General features: G+C 35.1%; 1 protein-coding gene across 3 annotated transcripts in view; it reads left to right on the top strand.

Moving 5' to 3' along the window:
- Window positions 1–12,622, top strand: part of LOC107731790 (anion exchange protein 2-like) — a 34,201-nt gene extending 21,579 nt beyond the window's left edge. For 2 of the 3 annotated variants that reach the window (XM_016542963.1, XM_016542961.1), the window contains 15 exons: window positions 709–844; window positions 1,074–1,275; window positions 1,941–2,046; window positions 2,338–2,522; window positions 2,641–2,857; window positions 3,515–3,721; window positions 4,254–4,402; window positions 5,083–5,277; window positions 5,359–5,604; window positions 5,724–5,813; window positions 6,402–6,568; window positions 6,749–7,002; window positions 9,210–9,379; window positions 9,565–9,738; window positions 11,062–12,622. In XM_016542963.1, coding sequence (XP_016398449.1) covers window positions 709–844; window positions 1,074–1,275; window positions 1,941–2,046; window positions 2,338–2,522; window positions 2,641–2,857; window positions 3,515–3,721; window positions 4,254–4,402; window positions 5,083–5,277; window positions 5,359–5,604; window positions 5,724–5,813; window positions 6,402–6,568; window positions 6,749–7,002; window positions 9,210–9,379; window positions 9,565–9,738; window positions 11,062–11,142 — 2,579 coding nt within the window. In that variant the 3' untranslated portion in view covers window positions 11,143–12,622. Of the gene's footprint in view, window positions 1–708; window positions 845–1,001; window positions 1,276–1,940; window positions 2,047–2,337; window positions 2,523–2,640; window positions 2,858–3,514; window positions 3,722–4,253; window positions 4,403–5,082; window positions 5,278–5,358; window positions 5,605–5,723; window positions 5,814–6,401; window positions 6,569–6,748; window positions 7,003–9,209; window positions 9,380–9,564; window positions 9,739–11,061 lie in introns of all 3 variants that reach the window. The other variant, XM_016542962.1, reaches the window with a different exon arrangement.
- The last annotated feature ends 487 nt before the right edge of the window (window positions 12,623–13,109 follow it).

Genomic DNA, 13,109 nt, shown 5'->3' on the forward strand with positions numbered 1-13,109 from the left:
ACTATATTTATTGAGAGACTACAAGGAATATATCTGCCAAAAAATAATTTTACTATTTAAATATACTTTAAAAAAGCTGAAAAGTGAGCAATAATGTGGATTATGGATACAATATGTAATTTTAAAATAAAAATTATGGGCAAAATATATATATATAAAAAAACTTCAGAGAAATGGTGGTTAGTCACAAAATGTAAAATATACACTTACCTAAATATACCTAAATTAATTTATTATACATGTGATTTTAACTTAAAATCTTAAAGTTGAAAATTTGATAAACATCCATATTATTTATCAACACCAAGTACAATGTTAATTGTTAAATGTATTTTGAACAAAGGTTAATTATTAGCGAACAGTAGTATATATTTATAAATTAACATTTACTGTACACAGATTAATAAATGCTTATGTAATATTTCTCCACTTTCAGTTTTCATTTAAATTTTGTAGCTTTTAATTAATTTTTTTTATTTTTAATAAATATGACTATATACAGTTTACATTTTTATTTTAGTTGTAGTTATTTTAAATATGGCAGCTAGCTGAAATAAAAAGGTTTTTTATATTTTTATATTTTGTTTACATGAATTTCGAATATAGAGATTTTATGGTTTTCGTTAACTATTATAACATGTTTTATTATATTGATTGCATTAATGATAATGAGGATTAAATGGCCTCATGTTTGATTCCTCTCATTAGGAGCTGTGCTTTTGGACTTGGACCAGAAGACTCTACCTGGCATCGCCCATCAGGTGGTGGAACAGATGATCATCTCAGATCAGATCAAAGCGGAGGACAGAGCCAATGTCCTCCGCGCTCTTCTACTCAAGCACAGGTAGAGCTCGGATATTTGTACAATAAACAGTATCTAAGAAATGGCATGTGATTTTGAGGTCTGAATCTGTTTACCCCACTTACGGTCTTTTATTCTCATATAATCTATTGCTTTATATTCTACACCATTCGCCATACCACCACCCATCCCTATGTAGATCCACACATGACCCTTCGCAGTCTCTCCTAGTGTCTCTTACCCGCTGGCTCCCTTGCTCTCCCTCCCTTAGTCACCCGAGCGATGAGAAGGAGCACAGCTCCTCATTCCCCAGAAACATCTCAGCAGCCAGCCTGGGCTCTCTGATCACCCATCACCAGAGCAGCAGTAACCACCTGTCCCCAGTCCCCGAACTCTCCGTCACAGAGCCACTCATGGGGTCCACAAGGACCAGTCAAGACAGCTCACTTCACATTGACATTGAGAAGAATGAGGTAGTTGGTTGGAAGTGTCTAAGCTGGATTATGTTTTAAATGATTATGTTCTCTCTCTCGCTCTCTCTCTCTCTATATATATATTATTTATTTATTTATTTATTTTTTAGATTTTTTAAAATTTGTTTACAAAAATGCATACTACCAAACATTTGGGAAAATTATTTTTTTATGTTTTTGAAATTCTCTTATGCTCACCAAGGCTGCATTTATAACAATACAGTAAAAACAGAAATATTATAACATTGGTATTATAAAAATAGAAAAGTTATTTCAAATTATTTTTCACAAATAATATTTCACAATATTACTATTTATTGCTCAAATAAAGTCTTGGTGAGCATAAGATACATTAAAAATAATTGTAATTATTATAGCACCTTAAATTTGAAAAATAAAGAAAAAAATGTTTTTAAATTAAAAATTGATTTGAAAAATCAGCATAAAAAAAAATGTTCATGCTGTTATGCTGATTTTAAATACATTTTAAATAAAGAAAATGTCTTAAAGTTGCTAAATTAGCATAATTTATTTTATATTGTATGATGGTATGTTATGTTTGTTTGTTTGTTTGTTTATTTATTTATTGTATTTTGGATTGGAGTCTATCTCTTCAAATCTTCAGTTTTTTTTCCCTGAGTGTTCTTATGTCTCATTATTTGCAGAAAGATTCTGCTTCATCCATAGGCATGCACAAATCCAAATCCAAACATGAACTTAAGCTTCTGGAGAAAATTCCGGAAAATGCTGAAGCCACTGTCGTACTTGTTGGTAAGCAATTATAGTCTGATTCTGAATCCTGATGGATTTCTATCATAATTTGGAATCAGTCCTAAATGACTCAAATAAGACTTCTTTAAGAAGTGAAAAATAAACTGGAAAAATATGAATATCAGTTTATCCCGTTTAAACAGTTAAGAATTGGTTGTAAATTACTACTGAATCCAAATCAACCAGATGCATCAGGAATTAAAATGATTATTACAGATTAACAGCAACATGAACAAACAGCAAATTATTTCACAGAACAACAGGAAATTAAATGTATTGATGTCTTGCTAGGCAGTGTTGACTTCCTGGAGCAGCCCACCATGGCATTTGTTCGACTTCAGGAAGCTGTAGAACTGGACTCTGTGTTGGAGGTTCCGGTTCCTGTTCGGTTTCTCTTTGTGCTGCTTGGTCCTCCCAGCACCAGCATGGACTACCACCAGATCGGACGCTCCATTTCAACACTCATGTCTGACAAGGTGAGAAAGATGGCTGTGAGTCACCACTGCACAAATTCAAAGAAAAGCATTGTTCCATGACAAAAATTCAGACTATAATGCCTATATCCAGTGTTAACTTGATCTGATCTCTCTCCAGCAATTTCATGAATCTGCGTACCTGGCAGATGATCGGCAGGACTTGCTCAATGCCATCAATGGCTTTCTGGACTGCAGTATTGTTCTGCCTCCATCAGAACTAGGCGGTGAAGAGCTCCTGCGGTCTGTTGCTCACTTCCAAAGAGAGATGCTCCGCAAGAGAGAGGAGCAGGAAGTGGCCTTGCTGTCCAAAGAGCCCAAGAGCCTTGAAGAGAAAGGTCTGCATTGACCTGTGTTGCTTTAGTTCCAGTTCAGCTTTTATTTTGGTTTTGGTTTGTTTTGTGTTTTATATTTGTGTGTGTGTGTGTGTGTGTGTGTGTGTTTTGTTTGTTTTTATTTAATTTTATATAATTTTTTATTTTGTCTATTTTTTGTTTGTGCTTAGTGTTTTTTGTTTTTCTTTATTGCATTTCTCTTCTTTGTGCTTGGTTTTTTATTTTGTCTTTTGTTTTTGTTTGTTTGTCTTTGTTATTTGTGCTTTTTATGTTGTTGTTTTGTTTTCATTTTATTTAAAAGTTTTGTTATGAGTGTTTTGTTTTTCTTTTGCTTTTCTTCATTGCTTTTGTCTTTGTGCTTGTTTTGTTTTATTTTGTCTTTTTTGTTTGTTTTTGTTATTAGTGTATTGTTTTTTGCATTTTTGTTTGTCTTTTTTGCTTTTATTGCAAAATTATAGTTTGTCATTTTATGTAGACTTCTTGTTTGTTTTTTGCTTTTCTTTTCCTTTGTCTTCTTTCACTTTTTTTTTTATTTAATGTATTCTGTGTGTGTGTGTGTGTGCGCGTGCATTTTTTTTTATTTTGTAACTTCAATGTTTATTTCATCAGTATCCTGTTTTATTCATAATATCCCATATTCTCTCTCTCTGTGTAAATCAGAGGCCTTGCTGGCACCCTTAAAACTAGAAGACGACCCATTACGACGCACAGGCCGTCTGTTTGGTGGGCTGATCCGTGACGCCCAGCGCCGTTACCCAAAGTACATCAGTGACTTCAAGGATGCGCTGAACCTCCAGTGCATGGCTGCTGTCATCTTTATTTATTTCGCTGCTCTTTCTCCCACCATCACATTCGGAGGCCTTCTAGGTCAGTTACATTACCGCTCTCCATTCTGTCGGTGTTCTTGCTGACAGAAACATATTGGTATGATCTTAAATGCAATAAAAATAATCATTTTTAATGCACGTGATCAATAACAGTTAGACAGTGTTTTAAAATTGAAATTATTGTAAAGGAAAATGTATTTGGTTTTTAAATTGCATTCCAACATCAAAAGAAAAAAATATATACATGTATGCAGACATAATAAGTGTATGTCATGGTGTTATTTGTGTTTTTTTTATGGTGATTTGAAAAAAAGAAATGTTCTAATATATATTATGTTATATTATGTTTTTTTTTTTGTATTTAATTCACCAACACATTTTTTTACATTAAATGTGAAAGCTGTAAATTGCTTCCAGAACTGACTTAAATGACTTTAAATGGTCACAACCAGTTATGAAACAAAAGGTTATCACGCAATCAGTCACTCTGATCCTGATAAGTATTTTAGATTACTTATGCTTGAACTCCAGAAAGGACCTCTCCATTTAATAATTCAGTCTTGTGTGTACAGGTGAGAAGACTGAAGGCCTCATTGGTGTGTCGGAGCTGATTGTGGCCACTTGTATTCAGGGTGTGTTGTTCTGTCTGCTCGGGGTTCAGCCACTTCTGGTGGTGGGCTTCTCTGGACCAATCCTGGTGTTTGAAGAAGCCTTCTTCTCTGTGAGTTTACAGTACCAGATTCTCTACCATAAGTATGATAAATATGCTAAATACCATAAATATGCGGTCAAAGGTCAAGTTCACCCAAAAATGACCATTGATTCAATTATTTATTCAGTATTTCCTTGGTCCATGCTAAATTGGCTCATTGGCATTTATTGAAGGGTGAAGAAGCACCAAAATGTGAATACTGTAGCACTAACTTTATGCATATGTTTTTAGACTGCCCAATTTTTATTGTCCCAAGACAACGATTTGTAAATTTTGAAGGACTTTTGTAAGATGGTCTCTGAAAAATTTGTACCACAAGTACTTTTTAAAAATCTTGTATAGAATTTTATATACAAAATTTAGGGTTGGTCTTATCCAAACAGCTAGCTATCTACATAGAAACCGGCTGCATATTGAAACAGCTCGCTGGAAGGCACAGTTTCAGACTCAAACAGCGCAAAACAAACTATCTGCGTGTTTTCTTTTCAGCTTTTCTGAGTTGGCAGACATGCCGGAAACCCAACTAAATGCAAAAAAAAGCTTAAAAAAGTGAACATTTAATCCGATGTCCCCTTTAATATTTTATGTTTTTAGAATGTTGAATCTATCTGTCGTAGCATGTATGAATTAAAATGCATATGCTAACATGAAAAAATAAATAAATGATCCTCTGTCCTTATCTTCTCCAGTTCTGTAAGGGCAATAATATGGAGTACCTGACAGGTCGGGTTTGGATCGGTTTTTGGCTCATCATCATCGTGGTGGTGATGGTGGCCTTTGAGGGCAGCTTCCTGGTCCGTTTTGTCTCGCGTTTCACCCAGGAGATCTTCTCCGTCCTCATCTCTCTCATCTTCATCTACGAGACCTTCTCAAAGCTGGTCAAGGTAGTTGGGATCATCTTTTGATTGTTTGTTTGTCATCATATATGATTGTGAAGTCCTCTTGACTGCTGATGTTTTCCACAGATATTCCAGGAACATCCTCTGAGACGCTGCTCTGCTACGGTCGTTGATGTTAACAACTCAACATATAACTCAAGCGTGGAGGATGTCACTTCAAGTCCATTAGCATCAAACAGCAGTACTCCAGAGACGGTGAAGGTGGTCGGTGAACCTAATACTGCTCTGCTTTCCTTGGTGCTCATGTCTGGGACCTTCTTCATCGCCTTCTACCTGCGCAAGTTCAAAAACAGTGCCTTCTTTCCTGGCAGTGTAAGATGCTATCAGATGAAGTGAAACCAATATTGAGTGATTAGAACATTACAAAGGAAAGTGAGGTCGTGATTTGTCGTCTTCTGTCTAAAATAAGTCAATTTTGGTCTTTTTTACAGCTAAGAAGAGTTATTGGAGATTTTGGAGTTCCTATTGCCATTCTTATCATGGTTCTGGTAGACTACAGCATTCAAGACACACACTCACAGGTGAGAATGTATAGTTGTCAATTTGCAGGTGATTTGATGAAGTTAAAGTCAAGTAAAGCTAGCATTATTATTACTATCACTCATATTTCATGTTAGGTACCCTAAATATTACAATTTGATGCTTAAACCTGCACTATTTGTGCTATAGATATCTAAAATTGTCCAGTTTGTTGACAAGGGGTGTTATGTTGCTTTTTATAAGCAAAAAGACTTAATTTTTTTAATTATTTTTTTCCATTATTATTATTTTCTTTTATTTCTTATTAGTGTCATTATTTTATGTATTCTTTTTAATGCTACACTCTTTATATTTTATTAGTTTTTATTTTATTTTTGACTGACTTGATTTTTTATTCATTTTCTTTATTATTATTTTGTATTATTGTAATTTTTTTGTTATTGTCATTTATGTATTTTAATGCTCCACTGTTTATAATTTAATAATTTATATTAATTTTGATTTACTTTATTTTTATTAATTTTCTTCTTATTAGTATTATTAGTATAAGTATTATTTTATTACTTCAATTTTTTCTTACTATTTTATATGTATTCTGTCTTTTTTTTTTTTTATGCTGCACCCTGCAGAAACTGAGTGTACCACGAGGTTTTTCAGAGACTAGTACTGATAAGCGAGGTTGGATAGTGAATCCTCTGGGTTCTGATGGTCAGTTCCCTATCTGGATGATGTTTGCCAGCATCCTTCCGGCTCTGCTCGTCTTCATTCTCATCTTTATGGAGACACAAATCACAACGTGAGTCCACTGCCATGTTTTGTCTCATTTGTTTTCATTATATGTGAACATTTTGTGACAGGTTTTTAATTTGCAATAAAGCTGTTAATTATACACGACAAATATACAACAAAAAATGTTATCCCTGATTCATGGTATACATAAAATCATGGCAGGATTAAAGATGCTCTCTCCTTCTAGGTTGATAGTCAGTAAGAAAGAGCGAATGCTGGTCAAGGGTTCTGGTTTTCATCTGGATCTGTTGCTCATCGTGACTCTCGGTGGCACCAGCGCTCTGTTCGGCCTGCCGTGGATGGCTGCGGCCACCGTGCGCTCTGTAACCCATGCCAACGCCCTCACCGTAATGAGCAAAGCCGTCGCCCCTGGAGACAAACCTCGAATCCAGGAGGTCAAGGAGCAGAGGGTGACCGGGTTACTGGTGGCAATACTTGTAGGTGGGTTCCAAAAATTACTGATTCTAACATTATCCATTTAGATGCATCCTGATCGACACAAACTGCTGATAACGTAAAAAAAAAAAAAAATTATTATTAAAATATTGAAGGATAATTTTGGAATGAGCATCCCAAAAATATGAAGTTTTTTTTTTTTTTTGTATAAAAAAGTATAGGATTTCATGTAGCAAATATGATGCAGGGCTAGGGCTGGGTATCGAGTTCGATACTTTTTAGGCACCGACCGAATTGCCTCGATACCATCGAGTATCGAAAAACGTCTTGTTGTTCGGTACCAAATTTCGATACCTAAGGGGTTAATCTCATCAGCGTCAGTGAGCCAATAAGCCTGCAGCACTTGCCGGTGTGTTCGACTAGACAATTTGATGCTTAAACCTGCACTATTTGTGCTATAGATATCTAAAATTGTCCAGTTTGTTGACAAGGGGTGTTATGTTGCTTTTTATAAGCAAAAAGACTTAATTTTTTTAATTATTTTTTTCCATTATTATTATTTTCTTTTATTTCTTATTAGTGTCATTATTTTATGTATTTTTAATGCTGCAACCTTCTTTATTTTTTATTTGTTTTTATTTTATTTTTGACTGACTTGATTTTTTATTCATTTTTTTTATTATTTTGTATTATTGTAATTTTTTTGTTATTGTCATTTATGTATTTTAATGCTCCACTGTTTATAATTTAATAATTTATATTAATTTTGATTTACTTTATTTTTATTAATTTTCTTCTTATTAGTATTATTAGTATAAGTATTATTTTATTACTTCAATTTTTTCTTACTATTTTATATGTATTCTGTCTTTTTTTTTTTTTATGCTGCACCCTGCAGAAACTGAGTGTACCACGAGGTTTTTCAGAGACTAGTACTGATAAGCGAGGTTGGATAGTGAATCCTCTGGGTTCTGATGGTCAGTTCCCTATCTGGATGATGTTTGCCAGCATCCTTCCGGCTCTGCTCGTCTTCATTCTCATCTTTATGGAGACACAAATCACAACGTGAGTCCACTGCCATGTTTTGTCTCATTTGTTTTCATTATATGTGAACATTTTGTGACAGGTTTTTAATTTGCAATAAAGCTGTTAATTATACACGACAAATATACAACAAAAAATGTTATCCCTGATTCATGGTATACATAAAATCATGGCAGGATTAAAGATGCTCTCTCCTTCTAGGTTGATAGTCAGTAAGAAAGAGCGAATGCTGGTCAAGGGTTCTGGTTTTCATCTGGATCTGTTGCTCATCGTGACTCTCGGTGGCACCAGCGCTCTGTTCGGCCTGCCGTGGATGGCTGCGGCCACCGTGCGCTCTGTAACCCATGCCAACGCCCTCACCGTAATGAGCAAAGCCGTCGCCCCTGGAGACAAACCTCGAATCCAGGAGGTCAAGGAGCAGAGGGTGACCGGGTTACTGGTGGCAATACTTGTAGGTGGGTTCCAAAAATTACTGATTCTAACATTATCCATTTAGATGCATCCTGATCGACACAAACTGCTGATAACGTAAAAAAAAAAAAAAATTATTATTAAAATATTGAAGGATAATTTTGGAATGAGCATCCCAAAAATATGAAGTTTTTTTTTTTTTTTGTATAAAAAAGTATAGGATTTCATGTAGCAAATATGATGCAGGGCTAGGGCTGGGTATCGAGTTCGATACTTTTTAGGCACCGACCGAATTGCCTCGATACCATCGAGTATCGAAAAACGTCTTGTTGTTCGGTACAGAAAAATAAAACCAAAGTTTTTTTTTTAGATAATGTAATGTAATTTATTTCATAAAATTGGTATCAAAAAAAGTATTGTTCAGGAACCGGTATCGAAGTCAAGGTATCGGTATCGGTATCGATATCGAAAAATTTTGAACGATACCCAGCCCTATGCAGGGCAGTTTCATTATTTATTGGACATTTATGTATTTTATCATATTGCTGTTGCCAGTGTTTTAGAAAGATAAGCAACCAAAGACTGACCAGTACAGGCTTTTTTTTTTATTTCCACAGTTTAAGGTAAAATCACTGTAACACATAGTATCTTGTGGCTTATTGCTACTACAATGCATACTATTTCATAACATGCACATTAAATCAGTGTAAAATGACTATTGTATGTATTAATGTATAAATTAAATGAAGGAAAAAGTCTATAAAATGTCTTCATACTTCAAATGTTGTTTGCTGTAGGTCTCTCAATAGTAATCGGTGATCTGCTCGGTCAAATCCCCATCGCTGTGCTGTTTGGCATCTTCCTGTACATGGGTGTGATGTCACTGAATGGGATCCAGCTGACTGAACGGATCTTGCTGCTGCTGATGCCCCCTAAATACCACCCTGATCACACCTATGTGCGCAAGGTCAGGACTCCAATCTGTTTTTTTGTTTATTAATAAAGAAGATTTTTGGTCATTGTTCCCTTAAAAAGGTACTGTGGCAGTAACATACTGCAGTAATAGTATCCGATACAGAGGTCTTTATGGTTGTAACTAACAGTACGGAAGGTAGAACTGATTTGTACGTTGTATCTTGACTGAATCCTCAGGTGCGGACCCTGCGGATGCATCTCTTCACTGCAATACAGGTGGTCTGTCTTGCTGTCCTCTGGGCGGTCATGTCTACTGTGGCATCTCTGGCTTTCCCGTTCGTTCTCATCATGACCGTCCCTGTCAAGATGTTTCTTCTGCCACGCATCTTTAGCGCTCGTGAAATGCAGTGTGTAAGGACCTTTGCATGCACAAAAACACATACAGAGACTTTTTTTTCTTGCTTTTTTTGTTTTGTTGAAGAATGAATACATTTATTGTAAAGACATTTATAATGTTACAAAATGTTACATTTTTAGTTTCTAGTTCAAATAAATGATGTTCTTTTGAACTTTCTATTCATCAAAGAATCCTGATAAATGTATCACAGTTTCCACAAAAATTGTACCTGTAACATTGATAATAATCAGAAATGTTTCTTGAGCAGTAATTCAGCATATTAGAATGATTTCTGAAGGATCATGTGACACTGAAGACTGGAGTAATGATGCTGAAAATTCAGCTTTACATCACAGGAATAAATGACATTTTAAAATATATTCAAATAGAAAACAGTTATTTTAAAATAATATTTCACAGTATTAATGTTTTTACTGTGTTTTGATCAAATAAGTTCAGTCTTGGTGAGCTTCTTTCAAAAACATTTTTTAAAAATCTTACCGACCTCAAACTTTTAAAACGGTAAAATAAAAAAATTAAATTACTTACAAAAATTTAATTAATACATTTTATTTTAAAATGAGGACATAATTTTGTCCTTTGGAATAATGTGCACTTTGGAAGCCTGTTTCCGCCACTGAATAAAAAAATTAAAAATACTTTATATCTCACAATTCTGAGTTTATATCATGTAATACTGAGGAAAAAAAAGTCCGAACTGAAAGATGTAAACTCACAATTGCGAGAAAAAAGCCTGAATTGTAAGAGAAAACTTGCAATTCTGAGAAATAGTCATAATTGTGAGATATAAACTCGCAATTGCAAGAAAAAAAGTCAGAACTGCAAGATTACATCACGCAATTCTGAGTCTATAATGTTCAGAATTGTGAGAGAAAAAGTCGCAATTACCCTGTTTGATTTATTATTCAGTGGCGGAAACCGGCTAAAAAATACTTTTTATCTCACAATTCTGAGTTTATATCATGTAATACTGAGAAAAAAAAGTCCGAACTGAAAGATGTAAACTCACAATTGTGAGAAAAAAGCCCGAATTGTAAGAGAACACTTGCAATTCTGAGAAATAGTCATAATTGTGAGATATAAACTCGCAATTGCAAGAAAAAAAGTCAGAACTGCAAGATTACATCACGCAATTCTGAGTCTATAATGTTCAGAATTGTGAGAGAAAAAGTCGCAATTACCCTGTTTGATTTATTATTCAGTGGCGGAAACCGGCTTCCATAGTGCACAGATGTATCATGCACAAAAAGATCAATTCAAAATCATGCTGACTAATGCTGTTTGTGTGGCTTTTCTGTCTCTCTTCTCACTCTCAGTTGGACGCTGATGACGCAGAGCCTACTTTTGATGAGAAGGAGGGTCACGACGAATACACAGAGATGCACATGCCAGTCTGAGCCATGACCACAGCTGTCCGTCTCTTGCCTGTCTTCCTGTCAGTCACGCTATTGGCCAGTAGGATAGTTGCTTTTAAAACCTTGATAAACCAAATCGCACAGCGAGTCTCGACGTGCTGTAGAAGTGAGAATAGTGCATTACGTGGACCTGATCTCCACCCAGCATTTCCAGAAACTCATTTCATTTGTATTAGAGAGTTTGAGCTGCTATCACACCGTTTAGCCTTAAACAAGCGTGTTTGTCGCCTATGAGGGAAACGAATGTACCTTATGGGGTTAACTGGACGTTCCTAGCACCATTCAGGGCCCATGCAATATTATATGTAGTTTATAGTGAGTATTCATGATCAAGAAAGATTGCCAAGGTCCATTTCATCTTATGCTGCATGTATGTCTGTGCTTTTAATAGTTTTACTAGCTTCTCTTTTATTTTCTGATTTATGACCCAGCATATATTAATTCACACATTTGACAGTATTTTTTTTTTCCTTCGTTGCCATCCGATCATGACTTCTTTCCCTTTCGAAATTCCATCTAAACTGGTGTTTTCTCTGCTATAATGCATGAAACCCTAAACTCTCACAATAACTCTAGATGTGCAGATGCTGTATATTTTATATTGACTGTTACATGCAGAGCGAGTGAACTCGAGTTTTAGAGGATGTATTTGGTGGTAAATGGTCCTGAGGGATTTTAAGATGCGTTTTAGCTCGGATAGATGCACTAGTGACCTACTTGGAGTCTTAAAACCCATTTTAAGAAAAAGAAACGGTGCGTCCCTACAGATGATCCCAGAATTGTAGTGTTTAGGGTTCTGATTCAATTTATCATGGTTTATTTATGACAACTAAACATGTTGACCTGATAAATTGGTACTTTCTGACACATTTTCTACCATGTATTAGTGGGTATATTTGATGGTAAGTGGTCTTGAGGAATTTTAAGATGAGTTTTACCTTGGATGGAAGCACAAGTGGCTTAGTTTGGCATCTTAAAACACATTTTAAGAAAAAACGACAACAAAAAAAAGAGCATCCCTACACATAATCCCAAATTTGTAATGTTTAGGGTTCTGATTCAGTTTATCATGGATCATTTATAAGAACTAAACATTTTGACCTGATAAACTGGTAGTTTCTACCACATTTTTAAAGTCTTTCCGCATACAACATTGAACTAACAGTAAAACAGAAGTCTGTTCTTTTCAGCACCAGTTCTCAGCAAACACACAGTATAGATTTTGATTTACTTACTAATTATTTGTTGGTTTAATGGGAACCGTATTATTCATGTAAGTTCATGAGGGATTTTGCCACAGAATTCCTGAATAATATCACAATTTTTTTCCCCCATCATTCACTAATACCCCACTTTTTGGATCTCTAATGTAAGTTATAGGGTGAATCTCAACTAATAAGATTTGATTCAATTAGGGCTGTGCAAAAAATCTAATGCGATTTTCATGCGCATCTCGTCAGTAAAGCCGATTTCGAGTAAAACGCGATTTTGTGTAGCTTGTCAGTGAACGTACGAACTCTGTGTCGTAAATGCCGCTCCATCTGAAAGCACGTGCTGGAGATTTACTACTAATCACAGGAGCGGCTTTACTGACGAGATGCGCATGAAAATTGCATACGTTTTTTTGCACAGCCCTAGATTCAATACGCTTCCACTTGGAATATTTTGTGTGCACAAACTAGAGGTCTGCGTGGGACAGTTTCTATATATTCACTTTGTTCACCCGCTGTCCGCTTAGAATAATTTTCTTCCCGACCCGACCGTTCCCGCTAAATTTAGATCTCGTTCCAGAATCTCACATTTAAATTTCCGATACTGAAAGAGAGATGATAACTGACAAATAAAAGTGTAGTCTGCACAAAATTGTGTTATTTTATTCGTCTTGTCAAGAGTCTTGAATTTATTGACTTTGACTTGAATTTATATGAATTATCTTAAGACACAAAATT

The sequence above is a fragment of the Sinocyclocheilus rhinocerous genome, unplaced genomic scaffold (assembly GCF_001515625.1).
Source record: "Sinocyclocheilus rhinocerous isolate Xijiao unplaced genomic scaffold, SAMN03320098_v1.1 scaffold1721, whole genome shotgun sequence".
Taxonomy (NCBI): Eukaryota; Metazoa; Chordata; class Actinopteri; order Cypriniformes; family Cyprinidae; genus Sinocyclocheilus; species Sinocyclocheilus rhinocerous.